Raw genomic sequence first — 20203 nt, forward strand, 5'->3', positions numbered from 1 at the left:
GTTGTTTCTGCCTACACTGAGTCTAGACTTGACCATGTGACCTCCTTTAGCCAATGGGACATTAGCAGGCACAGTGATACAAGCAGAGGCTTGTTAAACACTAACACATTCGGGCTTGTCCTATTGGAACAGTACTTTCTTAGCAGCCAGTGTCGTGTAAAGCCCAGGCTAGACTACTGAATGCCCAGAGGCCAAGTGGAGAGAGGCACTGGTAGTTGAGAAGCCATCTTGGATGTTCAGGTGATCTTCAGCTCAACGCAACCATGAGTGACCTTGGCTATACCAGGTGGAGCAGAAGAACTGTTCAGCTGAGCCCAGTCAACTTACAGGATTGTGAAAAACAGGAAATCTTTTTTTTTAAGCCAGTAAGTTTTGAAGTAGTGTGTTATGCAGCAATAGACAACTGAAACATTAACAAATGTCTAAGTTGACAGTAAGAAATTTTGCAGAGTTGGAGTGGACTCATTAGCTCACAAGAGCAAACTTAAATTTTCAGAAATTTTCTGAGTCAATTATTAAATAGTAACTTATATTAGCTTAGGTTTAAATAAATTATATTTTTAAAAGGTAATAAATACTCAAAATCATTTCTTAATTATTATGCTATATTTTAGCATTATCTACACTCTTGAGGCTATTTGTGTCTATTGTATCTATGTGGTAAACATACTATGTAATGGTATACTATTGCTCACCTCTCTCCAACTCTGCATTTGATGACATCACATTGGTAGCTTGAAATTGGTGGTAGCAGGAGTATTTACACCACAGAAATTGCCAAATGCTACAAACCAGGACTTTTTTGTCCAGAGAGCCAGTTGTTAAATGTATCCATATGTCACTGGTACTCTCCATAGAAGGACTTAAATAAAGGCACTTATAATAGCCAGGATTCATTAAGGATGTTTACATGCCAACTGCTGTTCTAAACTCTTCACAACTCCATGGGGTTGGTACAGAGGTGGTTCTAGGCTGTCTTCACTTCTTGGGACAGTTCTGGCCGTGATAGAGGCCAAGAGTCCTACACTCTCCTCCTCTCCCGGCCATGTGGGAAGGCCGTAAAGATGGGAAAATTGCAGCCACTGCTCATTCTGCCATGGAATCAGAGCTTCACCCTCTGGTCCCCTCCTTCCTGTAGTCTGGAGGAGGCCTTTCCGAACCCCTAGTCTATGTGAGCAGTTTCTCACTGTATGTAGGAATGATCTTGCTGCCTGTCAAGATCAACACCGCATTTCTCCCTCTGCTTTGATACCGTGCCTTTTCAGCTGTAGGTGCCAAATCCTTTTGATTCCACATGAAATGCTGCCCTTGGTTGCTTTCATGTATGTTTTATGAGAACCCCAGGCATGAATATTTATTGAGGCAACTTGGAGCACATCCCTTTGATTTTCCTTTACTGTTCTGACTCATGTTAAAAGGAGAGGGGGAGGTTCACTATGTCATAGCTCACCTGTAACAGCCTTTCCTTCCTAACCCCCTTCCTTACGAGGCCAAAGAGTCATCTAGGAAATGGAAAACATTGCCTGGGTGTGTGTCAGTTAGCAGCATGACACACATTTCTGTTTTACTGATGAAATGGAACTCTTTCCTGCACAGCGTCAGCTCTCCCACATGATATATCAACCCATCCTTGTCATCTAACTGTTATCTGCTTGGATTCCTTCCACGGTGACTGACTTGGTCGACCCTCCATCCACATTAATATTTTCTACTCATTCAAAGACACTGTGAAGAGAATGGAAAACAAGACACAGACTGGGAGAAAATATTTGCAAAACATAAATACAAAAAAAGGCCTGGGGGAGGGTAGAGATCAGTGGTAGAGTGTGTGCTTAGCACGCATGAGGCCCTGGGTTCAATCCCCAGTACCTCCATTAGAAAAATAAATAAATAAACCTAATTACCTCCCCCCTCAAATAAAAAAAGGACAAATGGGGTCAGAGTTTGACTATGATGCTGTCAACAGAAAACCAGTGCCCCCCCCCAAAAAAAAGACCTATATCCAGAACATATAAGAACTCTCAAAACTCAATAATAATAAAACAAACAGCCCAATTAAAACTTGGGCAAAAGATTTGGGCAGACATATGCAGATGACAATCTCATGAAGAGATGCTGAACATCATTTGTCATTCTAGAAATGGAAATTAAAATCACCATGAGGTACCACAATACTCCTGGAATGACTACAATGACAGAGACTTATCACAGATGTGGAGCACCTGAAAGTATCCTACACTACCCAGTATTGGTGGGGAGGTAAAATGACAACCATTTGGAAAACATTTAACACTTTCTTAAAAAGCTAAACCTATACCTACCATATGGCCCAGCCATTCCACATCTAGGAATTTACCCACCAGAAATGAAAACATATGTTCATACAAAGACTTGTACAGGAATGTTCTTAACAGCTTTCTTTGCAATAGCCTCAAATTGGAAACAATCCCAATGTTCATCAACAGGTGAATTATACCAGTAACTGTGGTATAGCAATACCATGGGATATTACTCAGCAGTATAAACATATGAACCGCTGATACACCCAGTAACACGGTTGACTCTCAGAATAATTATGCTGAATGAAAGAAGCCAAACCAAAAAAGAGAGAGTATCTAAGACCCATTTATATGATTTTCTAGAAAATATTAACTAATCTAAGAGACAGAAAACAGATCAGTGGTTGCCTGTGAACAAGGTGGGGTGGGGATAAAAAGAAATTGCAAAGAGGTAGGAGGAAACTTTTGGGAGTAATGTTCATTATTTTGATTATGGTGATGGTTTCCCAGGAGTATATTTATGTCAAAACTTACAAAATTATATACTTCAAATGTGGAGAGTTTACTGAATGTCAGTTATACCTCAATAAAGCTGAAAAAATATATATGAATGGGATACATCATTATTGACTAGGCAATGATTCAAGAAGGAACCAGCAAATGGTCCACCAACTTGGGGTATTAACATTGGGAAATTATAATGTGTGGGAGGTTAGTAGTCATGGCACATGTTGCCAGCCTGACCTTCAGACTCGGTCCAACTAAATCCAAAGATAAACGCAGTGTACGTGTTCAAAGACCTGTAATATGGAAACCTCTTGATCACACATCCGAAACTGAATACGATGGTCATGTGGACTGTGACAACCTATACAAGCTGAGCTGATGAAGGCTGCTTGCTACCTAGTAAGAAGCAGAAGTAAGAAGACTGCCTGATACCTAGTAAGGACTGTAGACGTTCTAGGTGAGTTTTTATAAAAAAGAATTTATCTGGCATCAAAGCAACTGGCTGCTGACGACGTTCCTTTACTGGTGTATAACTGGTAGATTGGACACCATAATACTGGAGCCTCTTGAAGTTAGACTACGAAACTGAAACAATTTTCACGACGATGGTGAAAAGGTCAAGAAGAGAGGACTCTATAAAAGTTCTTTTTGCACCCAAATGTTTTTTATAAAAGGAACCCTTTAATTCTCAATGCATTTGCGTCCTTGCTTCTCTATTAAGTTGAATGCATAACCCCTTAATCCCTAAATGCAGTGTTGATCGGAAGCAGAGACCACAGGGGGAACTCACTTTTATAGCTGCGCAGGGAGCCTAAAGCCCGCCGAGGCCCGCTGGAAGCCGAATTCCCAAGCAGATCCCTTGCGCCCACGTTCCACTCGCAAAAACTACGACTCCCAGAAGGCTTTGGGTCTTGGAGGAGGACCGGACCTCGAAAAGGGGCGGGGTCTCAGAGAGAGAGAGAGAGAGAGAGAGAGAGAGAGAGAGAGGGTTGTTGGTCGATTCCATTGTCCAGAGCGAGAGGGGTCGCCTGGGCGGAGTTTGGGAGGGACACCACCTTCCGATTAGCGGTCGGCGTCCTGCGCGCGGTTGGTACGGTCGGCGGGGACCCGGGCCGCCGCTGTGGGCTCTCAAGTTTCCCGGGCCCGGAGCGCGGGGCCTGCCGGGAGGACGCCGGGACCGTTGTCCGCCAAGCCGGTGGCGGCGGCCCACGGGCTGCGATATGCAGAGCACAGACCTGGGCAACAAGGAGAGCGGCAAGATATGGCACCGCAAGCCCTCCCCGGCCGCTCGGGACGGGTAAAGGCCGCGGCGGGAGGAGAAGGGGTGGACGCCGGCGAGGGGCGGGTCCGCGTCTTTGGAGACGCGTTTGGGGGGCTATCGGGGAGGGTCCCGGGAAGGGGTGCGGTGGGTTGGATGGAGATTCAGGCTCTGGCTCTGATCCTACCCCGGCTCCCTGGGTTGGGTGACCTCCGGAAACTTAGGGAACCTGAGTCTCCGTATGCCCGATGGCAGGATCCTGAGACCCCCTTCCCAGTTCTGGGGGCAGATCCTTGTTAGGATCAGCATGGAGCGGGAGATCTTGATTTATGCCAGGGAATTTGCGCTTTTGCTGAGTGCCAGGACTGCCTGCCTTAATTATCACGGTATCCCTGTAGTATTCCTGGCACGCAGGAGAAGCTTGTTGTTTGTTAATTATTCCAGCTGGGAAAGAACTCTAGCGGAGGAACCGATGCGGAGCGGGAGGGGGAGAACAGTGCACTTCCCCCCTTCCAGAAGCCGTAGTTTATCCATCCTTGAATCACTGCTTGTATTCAGGCAAGCATTCATTGGCTATTTGATGAGCACCTACTGTGTGCCATGCTTCTAAGCGCTGGCGGACAACTGTGGAACAAAATAAGCTTCTGGTTCTGATTCTGGTTCTGGAGTTTATGTATTAATGTATGTGATGGTGATAGTGGTGGGGGAAAGGGTTACATTTTACAACGTAGGGCGGCCTCCTAGTAAGGCCGGCAATGCTGCTGCTTTTTTTTTTTTTTAATAGACTTTATTTACTTAGGACACTTTTAGGTTCACTGAAGAATTGATAGAATGGTACAGAGATTTCCCGTATACCCCCTACCCCCACCCCCATTGTTGCAATTGATGAACCTACATTGACACATACTTATCACCCGAAGTCCACAGTTCACTTTAGGATTCACTCTTGGTGTTCTACCTTCTGTAGGTTTGGACAAACATATACTGACATATATACACTTTTAAGTCCCATACAAAGTATTTTCACTGCCCTAAAAATTGTTTGTGCTCTGCCTCTTCACCTCTCCCTCCCCAGCTCTTCTTTTCCTTCTGTTCCCATCTGTGCTGTTTGAGGCTCCTGTGTGACTTTAGTGGATGCCTTTGTCCCCTAGTGGTACCATCTTGGTGCCAGTTGCTGCACACAGATTAATCTTATTGCCTCTAATTCCTTAGGATTTCATGGACTTTGCTGCATCACTTGAGTTCATATTGCAATGTGCTGCTTGTTCTAGTAATTTTTCTGTTGATCCTTTGGTTGCTTCTCAATAAATCAATAGACTTTGGGTGCCAACTGCACGTGCCCAAAGCACGGTGCTGCACAATGTACTATCACCTCTTTTGTTTCTGATTGCCAGCAGTCCCTTAACTATTCTCTCCCATCAGCTCCAGTGAATAACAGTTTTATCTAGGGTAGAGATGTTCATTTCCAAATTTGGAGTTTGTGTAAATACCACCCCTACTTCTGATGTTCTCTAAATATTCTAAAAGTTATGCCAACCCACAGTAATTCTTTCTTGCTGTTATAAAATATCTAGATACACATGCAAGGTTCAAAAAATGAAAGAAAAGAGTTTGTCTGCAAATATCTTTGTTTCTTCCACTAAAGCATAGCTTTCTTTTTGTTCACTGAAATCCACCGTTATGGTGTTGAGAAAGGCAAGGAGCATTGCTTGTGGAGTCAAGTGGACGTCAGTTGAAGTAAATGTTCATTTACTAGCTCAGTGACCTTGGGCATGTCAAATCTCTTAGGCTGTAAATGAAGGTAATGATATACCTAACAGACAAGGTTATCTTAGGGAATTATGAAGACTTTAAAAGTCTCATGCATCTTGGTGTTCAGTAAATATTTGATGTTTTTACTATGTTTAAGGACTAAGGAACTCAGGCAAACTGAGCAATTACAGGCAGTTCTAAAATAAGTAATTGTACATGTGATTTATATGAGAAATCAGAAAGACAGATTTTTTATATCAAGATGGTAGAGTTATAATCAGATTGATTTGTTAGTGTTTTTCTATATTTCCCATATTTTGAACAATGATCATGTAATTTTGTAAACCACATACAATTAATGTTATTCAAAAAAGACTGGAGGGAAAAGTCGTATGCTTGGTCTGAGTTTAATTGCCAGGGAACATTTTGATATTATTATCAGATTCAATACATTTATTTTCCCTCTTTCCCCTTTGGGGATGTGAAAGAAAAACTAGAGCTGGACAGTGGTTAAAGTTGTGAAAACAGACTATTTAAAACTATTGCAATAGAGGAAAAGAGACAGTGTGGAACTGGGCTCAATTCAGAACACAGCCTTGGCAAGTGGGAAGTTATAGCCAAGGAGCAGGTGGAGTGGGGGTCAGTGGATGGAAAATTGGTAAGAGAAAATATCTGGGACAAGGAAGTTCTGGCTAAATCAGCCTCACAGGATTCTTGCTGAAGACAGGCCAGGGTGATCGGACATCACTTGGGAGATGGTGGAGGACGAGGAACCTAATTAGAGGTCAGGGATGATGGTACTGAGGGTAGGGGGTTCTGATTAAACTGACTGAGCAGCATTCTTGTTAAAATTAGATTTTACATTTTACAAGGAAGTGCACAGATGGGCCTAGGAGAAGGTGTGGGAGCCTGACTAAAGTTTGATGAAGCCAAGAATCTTTGTCAAGGACTAGATAAAAATAATTTTGCTCTTTGACCCAATGAGTCTGAAAAGCCTTATTTTTAGATTAAACTGGAAAAAAAATGTTTGATATACTTAATTCAGTTCAGTATTTTTTAAATGAAGTGATAACGAGGAAGATGTTTCTAATGTTAAAATTCAACTTCATAAAGTCAATTAAGATAAAAAATTTCATGATTTGAAAATTTGCTGCAGTAGAGAATGGGATTATTCTGGCCTTCATGACCCAAATATACACACATACATTATTTTAAAGAGTTAGTTAATTTGTGCTGCAAGTTTTGTAAGTTTCCTCTTCAGCAAATATATAGTACATGATCTTCCTCTCAAAAAATAATACCTTTAGACAAATATACCTGAAAATAAAACTCATGTATACTTGGAATACTCTACAATCACAAAAGCAGAATCTCTTTAGGATATCTTAAAATTGGATATTGAATTGAAGTTTTTCTAATGTAGGGTAGTTTGTGATGTATGTGAAACTCACTACTTTTCACTAATTCTTTATTTTTATCACGTGTCTGTTACATAGTGTAACAATTCAACTAAATCAGAAATACATTTCCTTTTCATATCCGGTTGTTGTCTATACTTAATCACAGTTTATAAATCTGTTCATGTGTGTGTTTATTTTTTTTAGTGTCTGTCTTTATTATTAAACTGAAAGCTTCGTGAGGGCAGGGCCCCTGTCTGTCAACTGCTCTTGGTTCCTGGCTTGTTCAGTGTCTGATGCGTAGTGAGTTGTCAGGTTTTTGATGAATAAATGAACAGTAGCTACTTTGATAATAACTTCCTGGACTGTTTTCAGAAATCATTGTAGGGGTAATGTAAACTATGCACTGTGGTTGATAATAATGTGCCCATGTTGGTTCATCGATTGTACCAAATATGCCACACTGATGAAGGATATTGAGGGTAGGGGAGTATATATGTGTGGGTGGTGAGGGCTACATGCGAACTCTGTATTTTCTGCTCAATTATGTTGTTAACCTGAAACTGCTCTAAAAGAATAAAGTCTATTTTAAAAAAATCATTACAGGATTGCTTCTAGGAGAGAAGGAGCAGCAGCAGTAGGAGAGGGAGAAATGGGTAGGGAAAAAACTTCAAAATTAGTGAGATGTACTATAAAATATAAAAGCCCTATTTTTCATAATAACAAGTAATGCTTGACATGCAGTTGAATGTTTTTTGTTTTTCTTGACAGAATTATAGTGAATATCGTTCACAACACTTCTGATTACCTTCCCAAAGTTTTGCGATTTTTGAATGTGGCTTTTGATAGCACGGGTGACTGTTTAATCGCCGGGGACCATCAAGGAAATATCTATGTTTTTGACTTGTCTGGAAACAGGTGAGCAGATGCTTTTGATATTTACCAAGTGATTAACTCCCTGGCTATTTTAGTACTTGCTATTCATTCAGAAAGACTTATTAAGTTCTTACTATTTGTCATAAGTGCTGATGGAAGAAAGTGGGAAAGGACAGAAAGATAGTATGGTTGGGTTTTTTTAAGAGAATTAAAGTTCTGGCTTTAACAGCATCTCTAGTAATTTGTTTTTTCTTAAATGTAAAAATTCATTATTGCTAATTTATCAGTTAATGTCTGGTACTTGTTTGGAAAGAACACAGCTTTCTTGGTACCCTACTGTCAGAGCGTACCAGATCGAGGAGTTTTAAAGAATTGACCTTCTTCTCCCTCTTCCTTTGCTGAACACTTTAGCGCAAAAGCAGTTAGGTGCGTTGATCAAGGTGGGCATCTGTGCGGAGGGGGTAGGTGGGAGGGAAAACTGTCGGTCCTACCAGAGTGTCAGAAGGTGTCTGTGTGGGGGTGGGGCCATCATGGGAAAAACAGGGGGCTTTGATCAAATGAGTAAATATATTGAGGAAAATGGGGGTCAGGTTCTTAACTATTGGAAAGGGGAGTTATAAATATGGAAAGAAAGAAAACTAGACCGAATCCCATGGTAATGGATTGGAATTGGAATTGGTTATATCAGTGTGAACTCCTGGTTTTGAACATGGGTAGACAGACACAGAAGTAAGCTCCCCATGAGGGAGTGCAGGAATTTTATGTACATGTATTTCCTAACTTTGTTGACTCATAGGACCCAGGAGCAGTAACACCCCAGTAACAATGAATATCCCCAGGGCCCAGTTCTTGTCTAAATATTACTCTGCTAAGAGGAATCAGGGATCCTTGCAGAAACAGCCAGTTTCAGGAGGGATTCAGAGAAAGTACGAGATGAACTTGGAACATTCTGTGGCCAGAAAGAAGGAATTGTTCAAAGAACGGTGGGGCTGTGTTACGAGGACATAAATGTCAGCTTGAAGGGGCTCTCTCTGGGCAGATTGGAGACAATCTGAGTTTCAAAATAAATAATGATAGCGATGGATCATAACCCACTGAATAAAATAGAAATTCATGAACTCATGCTACAATCAACAAACAGTTCAATGAGAATGGATATTTGCATAGTCACAAAGTACCTCTCCACAAAAGACTCAATCATTAGAGAGGAATAAAAGAGTAATTTTACAGTGACAAAGCCTGGCAGACACTACCGTGTGGAATGATTAAAGTTAAATTTACTAGTTGTGGGACAAATAAAAATGTGTGTGCCACCTGATGGGGGTGTGATGTTAAGAACGCAGCATCACTGCTGTGATATTCCTGCCCAAGACGTCCCCGGAGTCTAATGGGCAGAGTGAGCAGGCAAAGCTCAATTAAAGGTGTTGTATAACGAGACTGGCCTGTAACCGTCACGAGGGTCAAGGTCATGAAAGTTGTGAAAAGGCTGAAGAACTATTGCAGACGGAGGGAGCCTAGACACAGGACAAGTCCAGGCTTGGATCTGGACTGATCCCTTTGCTGTAAAGGACATTATTAGGACACTGGGCAAAACCGGGGTCTGAGGATTAGATGGTGGTAATATATAAATGTAATTTTCTGATTTTGATGGTTGTATTCTGATTATATAGGAAAAGTGACCTCGGTAACTTATTCTCAAATAGTTTAGGAAAAATCGAGGTCATACACAATTCGTTTATTAGGTAAAAATCTGTTCATTATTGTTTCTACTCTTTACCAAAAAAATAATATGGTCATAATTCTCCCACCCTTTGCTCTTGCCTAACCTACCCAGGCAGTTCCTAATCTTACATCAGTACGTCTGTCTCTTCTTTGCTCCCACTGCTAAACAAAATTAAAATTATTGTTGATTGTCTCTGTTACAGAGCAGTGGGCTTCAGCGTCAGTGGTGCTAGGACTTCATTCGCTCATCTGCTGTCATTTACTTTTGCCCTTCTCTGAGTAATCCCAACCTTTACCAGTTTCCTTGACTCCTTATTCTGACTGCCTGGCCTCCTAATTCATGAGAAAACAGACACCCTCAAGCTTCTCTTCCTTTTCCCCCACCACAGCCTCAGATACACCTGTAACTTCACCCAGCCGTGACTCTTCGCCACTTTATTCAGAAAAATAGGTGAGCCTAATTTCTGCCAGTGCTAATCCCTGTCTTCTGGAGCCGCCCTTGGGACTTTCCACTGTGAGTGTCCCTCTCTTTTATTCTGTCCACTGTCCCTTTTCTGTCTACAAACAGTCACATCAGAGCAGGGGAGTGAGTGTCAGAGCTGTGACTTGAAACAGGCCTGTCAGATTCTGAAGCCCCTACAGAGCGTTCTCGCAAAATCTCCCTAATTGCCTAATCCCGTGGTTTCTTTTCAGTTCTCATTTTACTAAAATACTCATGTCTTCCCTCCTTTCTGAGTTTTGTTTGTTTGTTTGTTTGTTTTGCTTTTGCTTTGAAGTACAGCTCTTTCCTGATTTTCCATCTCTCTGATCATTTTTTCCTTCTTTGCTGACTCTTCTTGCATGTCTCCCCTTCATTGATGTGTTCCTCAGGCATCTGTCCCCGGCCTGCTCCTCCAATGTGCCAGGTGTTCTCATGAGTAATCTCATCACCACCAAGCCCAAGGCTCCAGCTGCTGCGTAACACTGTTCACTCAGATCTGTTCCTGCCACCCATGGGTAGCTTCGAGAGTGGCTGTCTGATGCGGTACCACCAACCAGCTGCATGCAGCTCTTAGGCCCTTGAGGAGCCGGCGGTTAGTCCAAATTGAGATGTGTGGTTAGGGTACAATACACACTGGGTTTTGAAGACTTACTCTGAAAAAAAAAAAAGAATAAAATACCTTTAATATATTGATTAAATGTTGAAATGATAATATTTTAGATACACAATGAATTAAGTTAAATATGTTAAGATTAATTTTATCTATTTTTTCCTTTTTTAATGTGGCTTATAGAAAATTGTAAATTACACATGTGCCGTGCATGACACATCTTTTAGACAGCATGGCTCCAAATGCTTTTCAGGTGCCTTAAACTCTGCATGTTTAAAACCGGAATTATTATCTCCTACCCCTACACTGGTTCCTCGTTTGATTAAGCTTGAAAACTTAATTTTTTGTAAATTAAACTCTAACTATGTGCCAAGTACTCTGCTAAGCACTAAACACACAATATTTTATTTAATCATCATGTATTATTTTGCTTAAGCATCATGACAGCCTTATGGGACATCTTTCTTACCTTCATTTCGCAGGTGAGGAATTCTTGATTCCTCCCTCATCGCCCCATGTTCGATGCATCACCGAGCCTTTCTCCACTTGACGTCTGACACTGCTCCTGTTTGTTCTGTCCACTCATATCCATAACGCAGGTTGAGATTTTCTGTAGTACCTTTCTTCCTCATCTCTTCCTCCTTGTCCCTCTATCCATTTGCTGTTGCTGCCAGAATCATCTTCCTAAAAGACATACCTGATCATGATTCTGCTGTGCTCAAAAAATTCTTGTTGGGTTCCCGATCTGTGTAAGTAAAATCCAAACTCCTTTAATGGCATGTAGCACTCTTTGTAATCTGCTTTTGTCCTGCCAGAATGAAATCTCATTTTTGTGGGTCTCATATTCGTCACGTCTAAGGACTCCTCCAACATGAAATTTATGATTATTGGGAGAATTTCTGATACTAATGCAGTCATCTCTTCCTAGGTTTAACCTTGTTCAGCGAACAGCGCAAGCTTGCACAGCTCTGGCCTTTAATCTCCGTAGGAAGTCTGAATTCCTTGTGGCATTAGCTGATTATTCTATTAAATGTTTCGATACAGGTAAGAAGTCCTGTTTGTTTTCTGAAGCAGAGTGAAATGTAGACTGGTGCCCTGCAGGGAGTTGGCTAATCTGTACAATCTGAGGGAGCAGACCCGACGAGGCAATCCTCACTTCAGACACCAACCACAAGTTTGGGGGTTCCAGGGCCATCGTGACGTCAGATCAGCTGGCTACAAATTCAGGGTTCCCCACAACTACCTTCAGGCTTGATAATTCACTAGAATGACTCACAGGATACAGGGATGCACTGTGGTTATGATTATAGTTTTTGTTTGTTTATTTTTAATGGAGATACTGGGAATTGAACCCAGGACCTCATGCATGCTAAGCACGTGCTCTAACACTGAGCTATATCCACCTCCCCATGACTGTAGTTTTAATGTAGTGAAAGGATACGAATTAAAACTAACTAAAGGAAGAGACGCAGAGGAAGGCTCCCAAAAGAGAAGCTTCTATTGTCCTCTGGGAGACACGTTACCCTCCCAGCATCAGTGTGTGCCCGACTGCACTGAGTATTGCCAAATAAGGAAATTCACCTAAGCTTGGACATCCAGAGTTCTTATTGAGGCTCCATGACATTGGCGTGATTGGATTATTGCCCACTTGGTTGAACTCAGTTTCCAACCCTCCTCCTTTCTGGAGGTTGGGCTGATACCATATGGCCCAAAGCCCCAGTCTTTTAATCACTCACATAGTTAGTCTTTCTGGTGGGGCCAGTTTCCACTCTGAGGTTTTCTCCTTAGCATAAACCATCTGCTGTTGTCCAGGGACCCACCATGAGTAACAGAGACACTCCTATGCTGGGGAGGTTCCAAGGGTTTAGAGGTTGCCTCCTTGGAGCCTGGGAAAAGGCCATACCTCTCTTTGAAGGCCAAATACCTTACTCCACGGGTACAAGAACAAACCCATTTTAAATGTAACCCATGAATTTTATAGCACATCATATTTTTTAAAAGAGAACTTAAGAGTTCTGTAAACTGAACTTCTTATTCAGGAAAAAAACTCAACTGCATTGTTTTTTCTTGTTATTTATGTAACTAATACGTTGTACTTAGAAAGATAAGACTAGTAATATAGTGATAGTTAACACTTACATATTGTTTACTCCTTACCAGGTACTGTTCTATGACTTTATACATATTAATTAATTTTAATCATAATAACTCTCAGAGATGGATACTGTTATTATGCCCCTTTGCAGATGAGGAAACTGAGGCACAGAAGTAACTTGACCAAGGCCCCCCAGCTTGGTAAGCAGTGGAGCCAGGACCCCTAACCTGGTGGTCTAGCTGCAGGGTCCCCACTCTTAAATACCTCTACCCTCTCATGCAGGAACAAAATGCAGTCATCCTCCAGTAATGTGCAGGGACATGGTGTTTTTATAACAGGGACCAATCTTCCCAGTCTATTCTCTATGTGTATAAATTTTTATATCCTAAAAAAAATCTATGATTGTCCTATCTATATTGTTTAGTGGAATCATTTTCTTACCTCATTAACATTCATATATTTAAAATCAGTACCTAATAATTCTACTCTATAGGTTTTTTAGTACCATTATTATTATTATTTTTATTGAAGCACAGTTTACAATGTATCAATTTCTGGTGTACAGCATAATGTTTCAGTCATACTTAGACATACAGATATTCCTTTTCATATGCTTTTTCATTGTAGGCAGTTACAAGATACTGAATATAGTTCCCTGTGGTATATAGCAGAAATTTGTTGCTTATGTATTTTATACATAGTAGTTAGTATCTGCAAATCTCCAACTCCCAATTTATCCTTTCCCACCCCTTTCCCCTTTGGTAACCATATGTTTGTTTTCTAGGTCTGTGAGTCTGTTTCTGTTTTGTAAATAAGTTCATTTGTGTCATTTTTTTTAGATTCCACATATAAGTGATATCATATGGTGTTTTTCTTTCTCTTTCTGGCTTACTTCACTTAGAATGACAATTTCCAGGTCCATCCATGTTGTTGCAAATGTCATTATTGTATTCTTTTTTATGGCTGAGTAGCATTCCATTGTATAAATATCCCACAGCTTCTTTATCCAGTCATCTGTTGATGGCCATTTAAGTTGTTTGCATGTCTTGACTATTGCAAATTGTGCTGCTAAGTACCAAAATTATTTAACCTATTACCTATTGATGGACTTTATTATTTCTTAAAATTTTATAATTTATTATATAAATACTGGCAGTACTGGGAATTGAACCTAGGACCTTGTACATGCGAAGCATGTGCTCTACCACTGAGCTATATGCCTCCCCTGTATTGATGGCCTTTAAACTGTTTCTAATTTTTGGTATTACAAACACTGCTATCACAGAAATTCTGAAAAGCAAAGCCTTTAAACTTACCTCTGATTGCTCTCCTTGGATTCCAGCCATTCTCTTCTCTTGTCTTACTTCCCTCTTTTTTATAGTCTCCTCTGTCTTATGGAAACCCCTGTTAGTGAAGCCCCTTCCTTAGGTGTTGTCTCCACCTCCCCAGAGACCTCCCTCTTTCTTCACTGCCAAATCCTGCTTCTTCACGGCACCCTTCGATGGATTCTGATTCTTGCTCCCCTGACTCCATGCTCCCAAGACTTCCAGCTCCAAGGTCTTTAGTAACTTCTGATTGTGTAAATCCTCTTTACGCTTTTCATTTTCTTTCTCTGTAGCTTTTAACGCTTTGGATTATTTCAGAGTCTTAGTTTTCTACTGTTCTCTCTGGGTTCTGCTGTTGTGACTGCTTCTTAGTTGTCTCTTTTCTGGCTTCTTTTGGTGGTCCCTAGACTTTTGAATATTTGACCCAACTAAAAAGAAAAAGTAGAGGAACCTACCTAGGATGTCAACTTTTAATTTTGTTAATTGACATCAGAAAAAAACAATATAACTTAATTTCATAAAATAAGGAATTTTTTAAAAACATAAACCAAGAAGTCTATAATACGTTAAAAGATAGTACTTTAAATTTAGCTTTATGAAGAACTCATTACATTATCCTTATTCTTCTCGTTTCACTGAAGGACAATGAAAAATTGATGATTAAGTAATGCCAGACTTCAGACTAATGTTTGGAAACCACTCCTCCCTTCCTAAGGGTTTATCTGTTCCTCTGTCTTCAGTTTTGACCTACTTTGTATCTTAACGTTTCCAGGTTTACATCTTGCTTTCTGACTGTTCTCAGTTCCACCTTCTGGAGGAAAAAAAATCTGATCATAAAAGTAAAATATGCCTATCGTAGAAAACCTGAAAACACAGAAAAGTGTAAAGAGAAAATAAAAACAAATATAATTTTACTAGCCATTAGTAATTATCATGAAGAGTTTTTGATATTTTCTTTACCAGACTGTTTTCTCCGTTTGTATCTCACACACACACACACACACACACACACACACACACACACACTCTCTCTCTCAGAGTCCATTTTAATAATCAAACTTGTCATCTCTTCTTCTTACGCTGCGAAGTCTGTAGCAGAACCAGCTCCTGCTCGTGTCCGTGGACTGGGGCCGCTGGGGTCTCAGCTCCTCCTTTGTCTCAGCACACCTATTTGATCTCTGAGTCCTTTGATTTCTCCCTTGCAGCTCTCGAATGTGTTCCTTTCTCCATTGCTACATTCTGAGGATAGACCCTCCTTACCTCCTGCCTGGATTATTATGGCACCAGATAAACTAGTCGTCTTGTAATCTCCTCCTCCTTTCTGGTATATCCACCATATCTTCAAAGTGCTCTTTCTGAAACAGACCACATATGTTACTCTTCCACATCAATCTGTTACAAGGGAAAGCCCAAGTTCCACAGCGTCACATTTAAGGTTGTTCTTAAACCGTCTTTCAGCCTCATCTCATACCTCCATGATACACATTAGTAGCACGTCCTATGATGTGTTTTATCAACTAGCCCCAGGCTTCCTATTTTTCAGATGTTACTGGAGATGGGGGTCCTTAGTATGATACCAGGCCATCAATTGAATCAGTTCTCAGCTGAAATGTGGTGTTTTAGCTTTGTTACTATTTCACGTCTTTCCACAGTCACCAAGGAGCTGGTTAGCTGGATGAGGGGGCACGAATCGTCGGTATTTTCAATCTCCGTGCATGCATCTGGGAAATATGCCATCACTACTTCTTCTGACACAGCACAGCTGTGGGACTTGGACACCTTCCAGAGAAAAAGAAAGCTGAATATCCTCCAGTCTGTGGGGATACAGAAGGTCAGTGAAGGGGGGACATCTGAGTCTGTTGTGCTTCTCAGGCTAGTTTCTTGATCAGGATGTAGATGATATGAGCGATGATTCACTCTGTCCCACTTAGCTATGTTCTCATAACTCAGCAACAAGCAAAGCTGTTTGTTTTTAATTATTCTTATAGTGTATAGTGTAAAACAATCACCTAACTTCAACTTTAGTTAGGTGATTTTTTTTCTTAACCCAACATTTTGTTATGAAAAATTTCAAACATATAGCAGATTTGTAAGAATTTCACAGTGAACACATGTACACCCACAATCTCGATACTACTGCACTTACCTGTTAACCTGTTACTGTACTGTGTTATGGATCTGTCTGTCTTTTTGTCCCTCTGTTCATTCGTCTTTTTATTTTTTGTTAAAATAAATTGCAGATATCAGTATACTTATCCAATTTATTTGTTAAAATAAATTGCAGATATCAGTATACTTATCCATAAATACTTATGCCTGCATTTAATTAACTGCATTTAATTGGACTCAGCATTTACTGATGTAAAATTTGTATATAATGTAGAGATCTTAAGTATTCATTTGTTAAGTTCTGACAAATACATACACTTTTATAACATGTGCAGACCTGTCATCACCATTATCCCAGAAAGCTCCATTATATCCCTTCCCAGATAAGCACTGCTCTGATGTTTTTCCACCATAGATTTATCTGTTCTAAAATGTCACTTAAGTAGAGTTAGTCAGTAATGATACATGTAAAAAAGCTTTTTCATTCAGCTTAATAATGTTTTTGAGATTCATCCTTGCTGTTGTATGTATCAGTAGTTTGTTCCTTTGTTGGTGACCAGTATTCCACTGTGCACATGTATCAGTCTAAAAAAATCTGCTTCTTTTGCTTTTAAGGTTTTTTTTTTTCTATTTGATTAGCTACATGCTATTTTCAGAATTATCTGAATCTCTTGTGTAATTAATTACTTTGCTTCAGGTTATATTATACACGCAGTATTGCTTTTAATTTTTTGGTTGTTAACTTGAACAGCTAGCAGTGCATGTCAGCCAAAAATGTATTTTGTAGTCTCCACAGAAATCCCAGAGTTCTTAATAATTTTAAAAAGATAAAAGTGATACCAGCTTGTTCAGCAGGTATTTAGGCCAAATGTCTTAGTAGGTCTTTTCTTCTTTCTTCTAAAGTATTAATTACTTTAATACTTAAATTGAATTTTAAATTCTAGGAGCAATGAGAGTTGAATCCACAGTGGGAACAGAGCTATGAAACAATGACACAAAAACCATCTGTTCTTTTTACCATGAAATTAGAATGAGTATACAGTGAATAGTTGCCAATTTTAACCTTGCGTGGTAATTTAGACATATTCGTTTAAAAACTAGGACTCCAAATATTAGTGACAGGAGAATAAAATTAGATGTAGTAAGTGTATATACAGTGTGTAGTAGGTTTATAACTGCATTGTTCTAAAATAATCGAACATCATAGTCTGTAAGATACCAGTTGTTGAGTACTTTCTGTGTACTGAACACTTTGTTTAGTTATTTTTAAGTTTAAGTAATTCTAAAAAGTAGATACCATTATCCTCATTTTACAATTGGGGAAACAACCTGGGAAACATTAAGTGACTGCCCACCGTCACGTAGCTTATAAAAGAGTCGCAGTTTTGAATCTAAGCTTGCTTTGCTCTGAAGTCACTCCATTACACCATTCTGCCTCTCAGGTAAACCAGATGCATCTTTTCAGATAAGTAAATTTTGGTTCTCTTGTTGATACCTGGAGGTCGGATATTTAGCCATTTAGTTAGAAATTTTGGAACAAATTCTGAGATTTCTGATTACTGTGGTTCAGGATGTATTAGAAAAGGTTTTGTGCTGAGTATCAGAAAACAGTAGTGTTACCAAACTTGCTTCAGCCTCTGTATACAGTGGGCATTCACTACAGTTTTGCTAAATTGTATGTTTGACCTTAACTTGCTCTTATTACTATCCTGAACTCTTGAAACTTTGAAAAGAGCTTACATGCCACTCAAAGTGAATTGGAAAGCCTAGGATTTTCATATTTTATAAGGAAAAACTGCAGCCAACCCTCCAAAAAGTATTATTTTGTTAGTGCTTTTGAAGTTTTTTCTAAACATTTTATGTTTGTCAGGAGATGACACTATCTAAATAATGACATGATTCATTAGGAACAATTTTATAATCGTTAAAATCTGGCAATTAAAATCGCAAATCCAGTAATGAATAATCATGTAGGCAATGATCTATCACAACTCTTCCCCCAAAATAGCAGTTGATGCTCATTAACTTTTAAGCTTTTGCTTCTCCCAGTAGGAATAAACTTTATTACTTTTCTAGAAAAATATTGCCAATTATAATAAAAATTGCAAGTCCCTTTTTTGGCATAAGATTTGAAATAGTGTTTTTATGTATTCATTATAGATTATAATGCATTCATTGCAAATTCTTTCTGTAAGACCATCATATTACAAACCTTTCTAACATAATGAAACTGTTGGCAAAAGATCTACCAGATTGTCCTTGACAAAGTGAGCCAAGGACACAAGGGAGGAGGAGCTGGTGAATCAGGCAGGGGGCATCAGTATCTGATGTAGTTGAGTTAGCATCTTATTATTGTGTCTTTTTAGCTTTAATCCTTAGTAAATTGTTTTAATTAACCAGTATGTTCCATACTGTATTATGTATCTGTGTATGTATGTTTTTTAAGCACCATTATAAAAAAAAGAGATACTGTTATATATGTGTATGAGAGAAAGTTTAGGAAAACAGTCTGCAACTATTGTTAGAAAATTATGACTTACAATCCCCTGAAATTTTTATAGTAATATCATTAACTGTCAGAACCATTTTCTAACTATATGTATATAATAGGCTGGGTGACAATAACACAAATTAGTCACAAGGCTGCCCTGTTACTTGTGTAACACTGGGGAAGGCCGTGGTGGGTGTGGTGATGGTCCTCCTTTTCCCCTGAACAGCTCTCTCTCATGACCGTAGTGATGACTATATCCAGATTCTGAATACTCAAGAGGCACTTCAATCCAGTGTTAAAGACACTGAGCATTTTACCCCCAAAGAATGTAGCACTTCTGACACCAGCAAAGTTGTGAAGGTGTGTGACACATCACAGAATGGGAGGTCACAAATCCTTAAGGTGTTCTGCCTCCTCTGTGAGTCCCTGCCCCCTCTCTTTGCAGCACAGATTAGTCACATAATTTTATTATAATAAAATTTGTAAAGACACACCAGTAGAAACAGCGACAAGATATGTTCAAATATAAAGTGTTACAATAAGCTATAATGCGGTTAAGAAAGCTGTTCTAGATGGGAATCATAGAGTGAATACCTAGAATTTAGCATTACCTGTTGAAGATGAACATACAGATACTATAAAAACGCAGTAAGAAAAAGGTTCGTTCATTCATTCAGCGAGTACCTATTGAGCACCTTTACTAAGTTCTAGTCATCGTGCTCGGCACTGATTGTACAAGAACAAAGAAGGTAGACAAGACCTCTGCCCTCAGAAACCAACCAAGGGTGTTCGTCCCAGGGCACCTGAAGGATGGCACATCTCTGGCTCAGTTTTGTCCACAATATTTGGGGGTCCCATGCATGGAGTCTTCAGGTAGATTTCCTGTGGGCAGATGTGTGTATAAAGGAGTTATAATTATTCTGTGGTTCATAAGAGGAGTAAAATAAAAGACCAAAGCTATGTTGAGGGAGAGAAAAAAAGAATAGAGATGTAACTAATGGTCAAACCATGTGAAATGTCTCAAGCTATTTGTGGGGATTAATTCTAAGAGGATGAATAGGAATATTTTGTCCTGAGGGCATTGGTGTTTTTCATTTTCTTTCCTTGACTTTGCTTCCTTCCCTATCTCCCTTTCTGTGCTTTACACAGATGACACACAAAATTGTACCTGAGGCCATTGGAACTCATATGAGAAAATATTGGTCAATTAAAATTTTATCAAAAGTAAGCATTGTTTAGTGCTTATGTAATAGAAAAATAGAAATTAGGAGAATAGAATTACACTTTCAACTTTGTTATCA

At 39.7% G+C, this 20203-nt stretch overlaps 1 protein-coding gene across 4 annotated transcripts in view; it reads left to right on the plus strand.

Annotated features, from left to right (window-relative positions):
* Window positions 1–3785: 3785 nt before the first annotated feature.
* TBC1D31 (TBC1 domain family member 31) overlaps window positions 3786–20203 on the plus strand; it is a 59446-nt gene continuing 43028 nt past the window's right edge. For 2 of the 4 annotated variants that reach the window (XM_074353012.1, XM_074353013.1), the window contains exons 1-4: window positions 3786–4083; window positions 7965–8111; window positions 11811–11926; window positions 15955–16133. In XM_074353012.1, coding sequence (XP_074209113.1) covers window positions 4007–4083; window positions 7965–8111; window positions 11811–11926; window positions 15955–16133 — 519 coding nt within the window. In that variant the 5' untranslated portion in view covers window positions 3786–4006. Of the gene's footprint in view, window positions 4084–7964; window positions 8112–10180; window positions 10243–11810; window positions 11927–15954; window positions 16134–20203 lie in introns of those variants that run through there. The other 2 variants (XM_074353011.1, XM_045508433.2) reach the window with 2 other exon arrangements.

Source organism: Camelus bactrianus, chromosome 25 (assembly GCF_048773025.1).
Source record: "Camelus bactrianus isolate YW-2024 breed Bactrian camel chromosome 25, ASM4877302v1, whole genome shotgun sequence".
In the NCBI taxonomy this organism is placed as follows: domain Eukaryota; kingdom Metazoa; phylum Chordata; class Mammalia; order Artiodactyla; family Camelidae; genus Camelus; species Camelus bactrianus.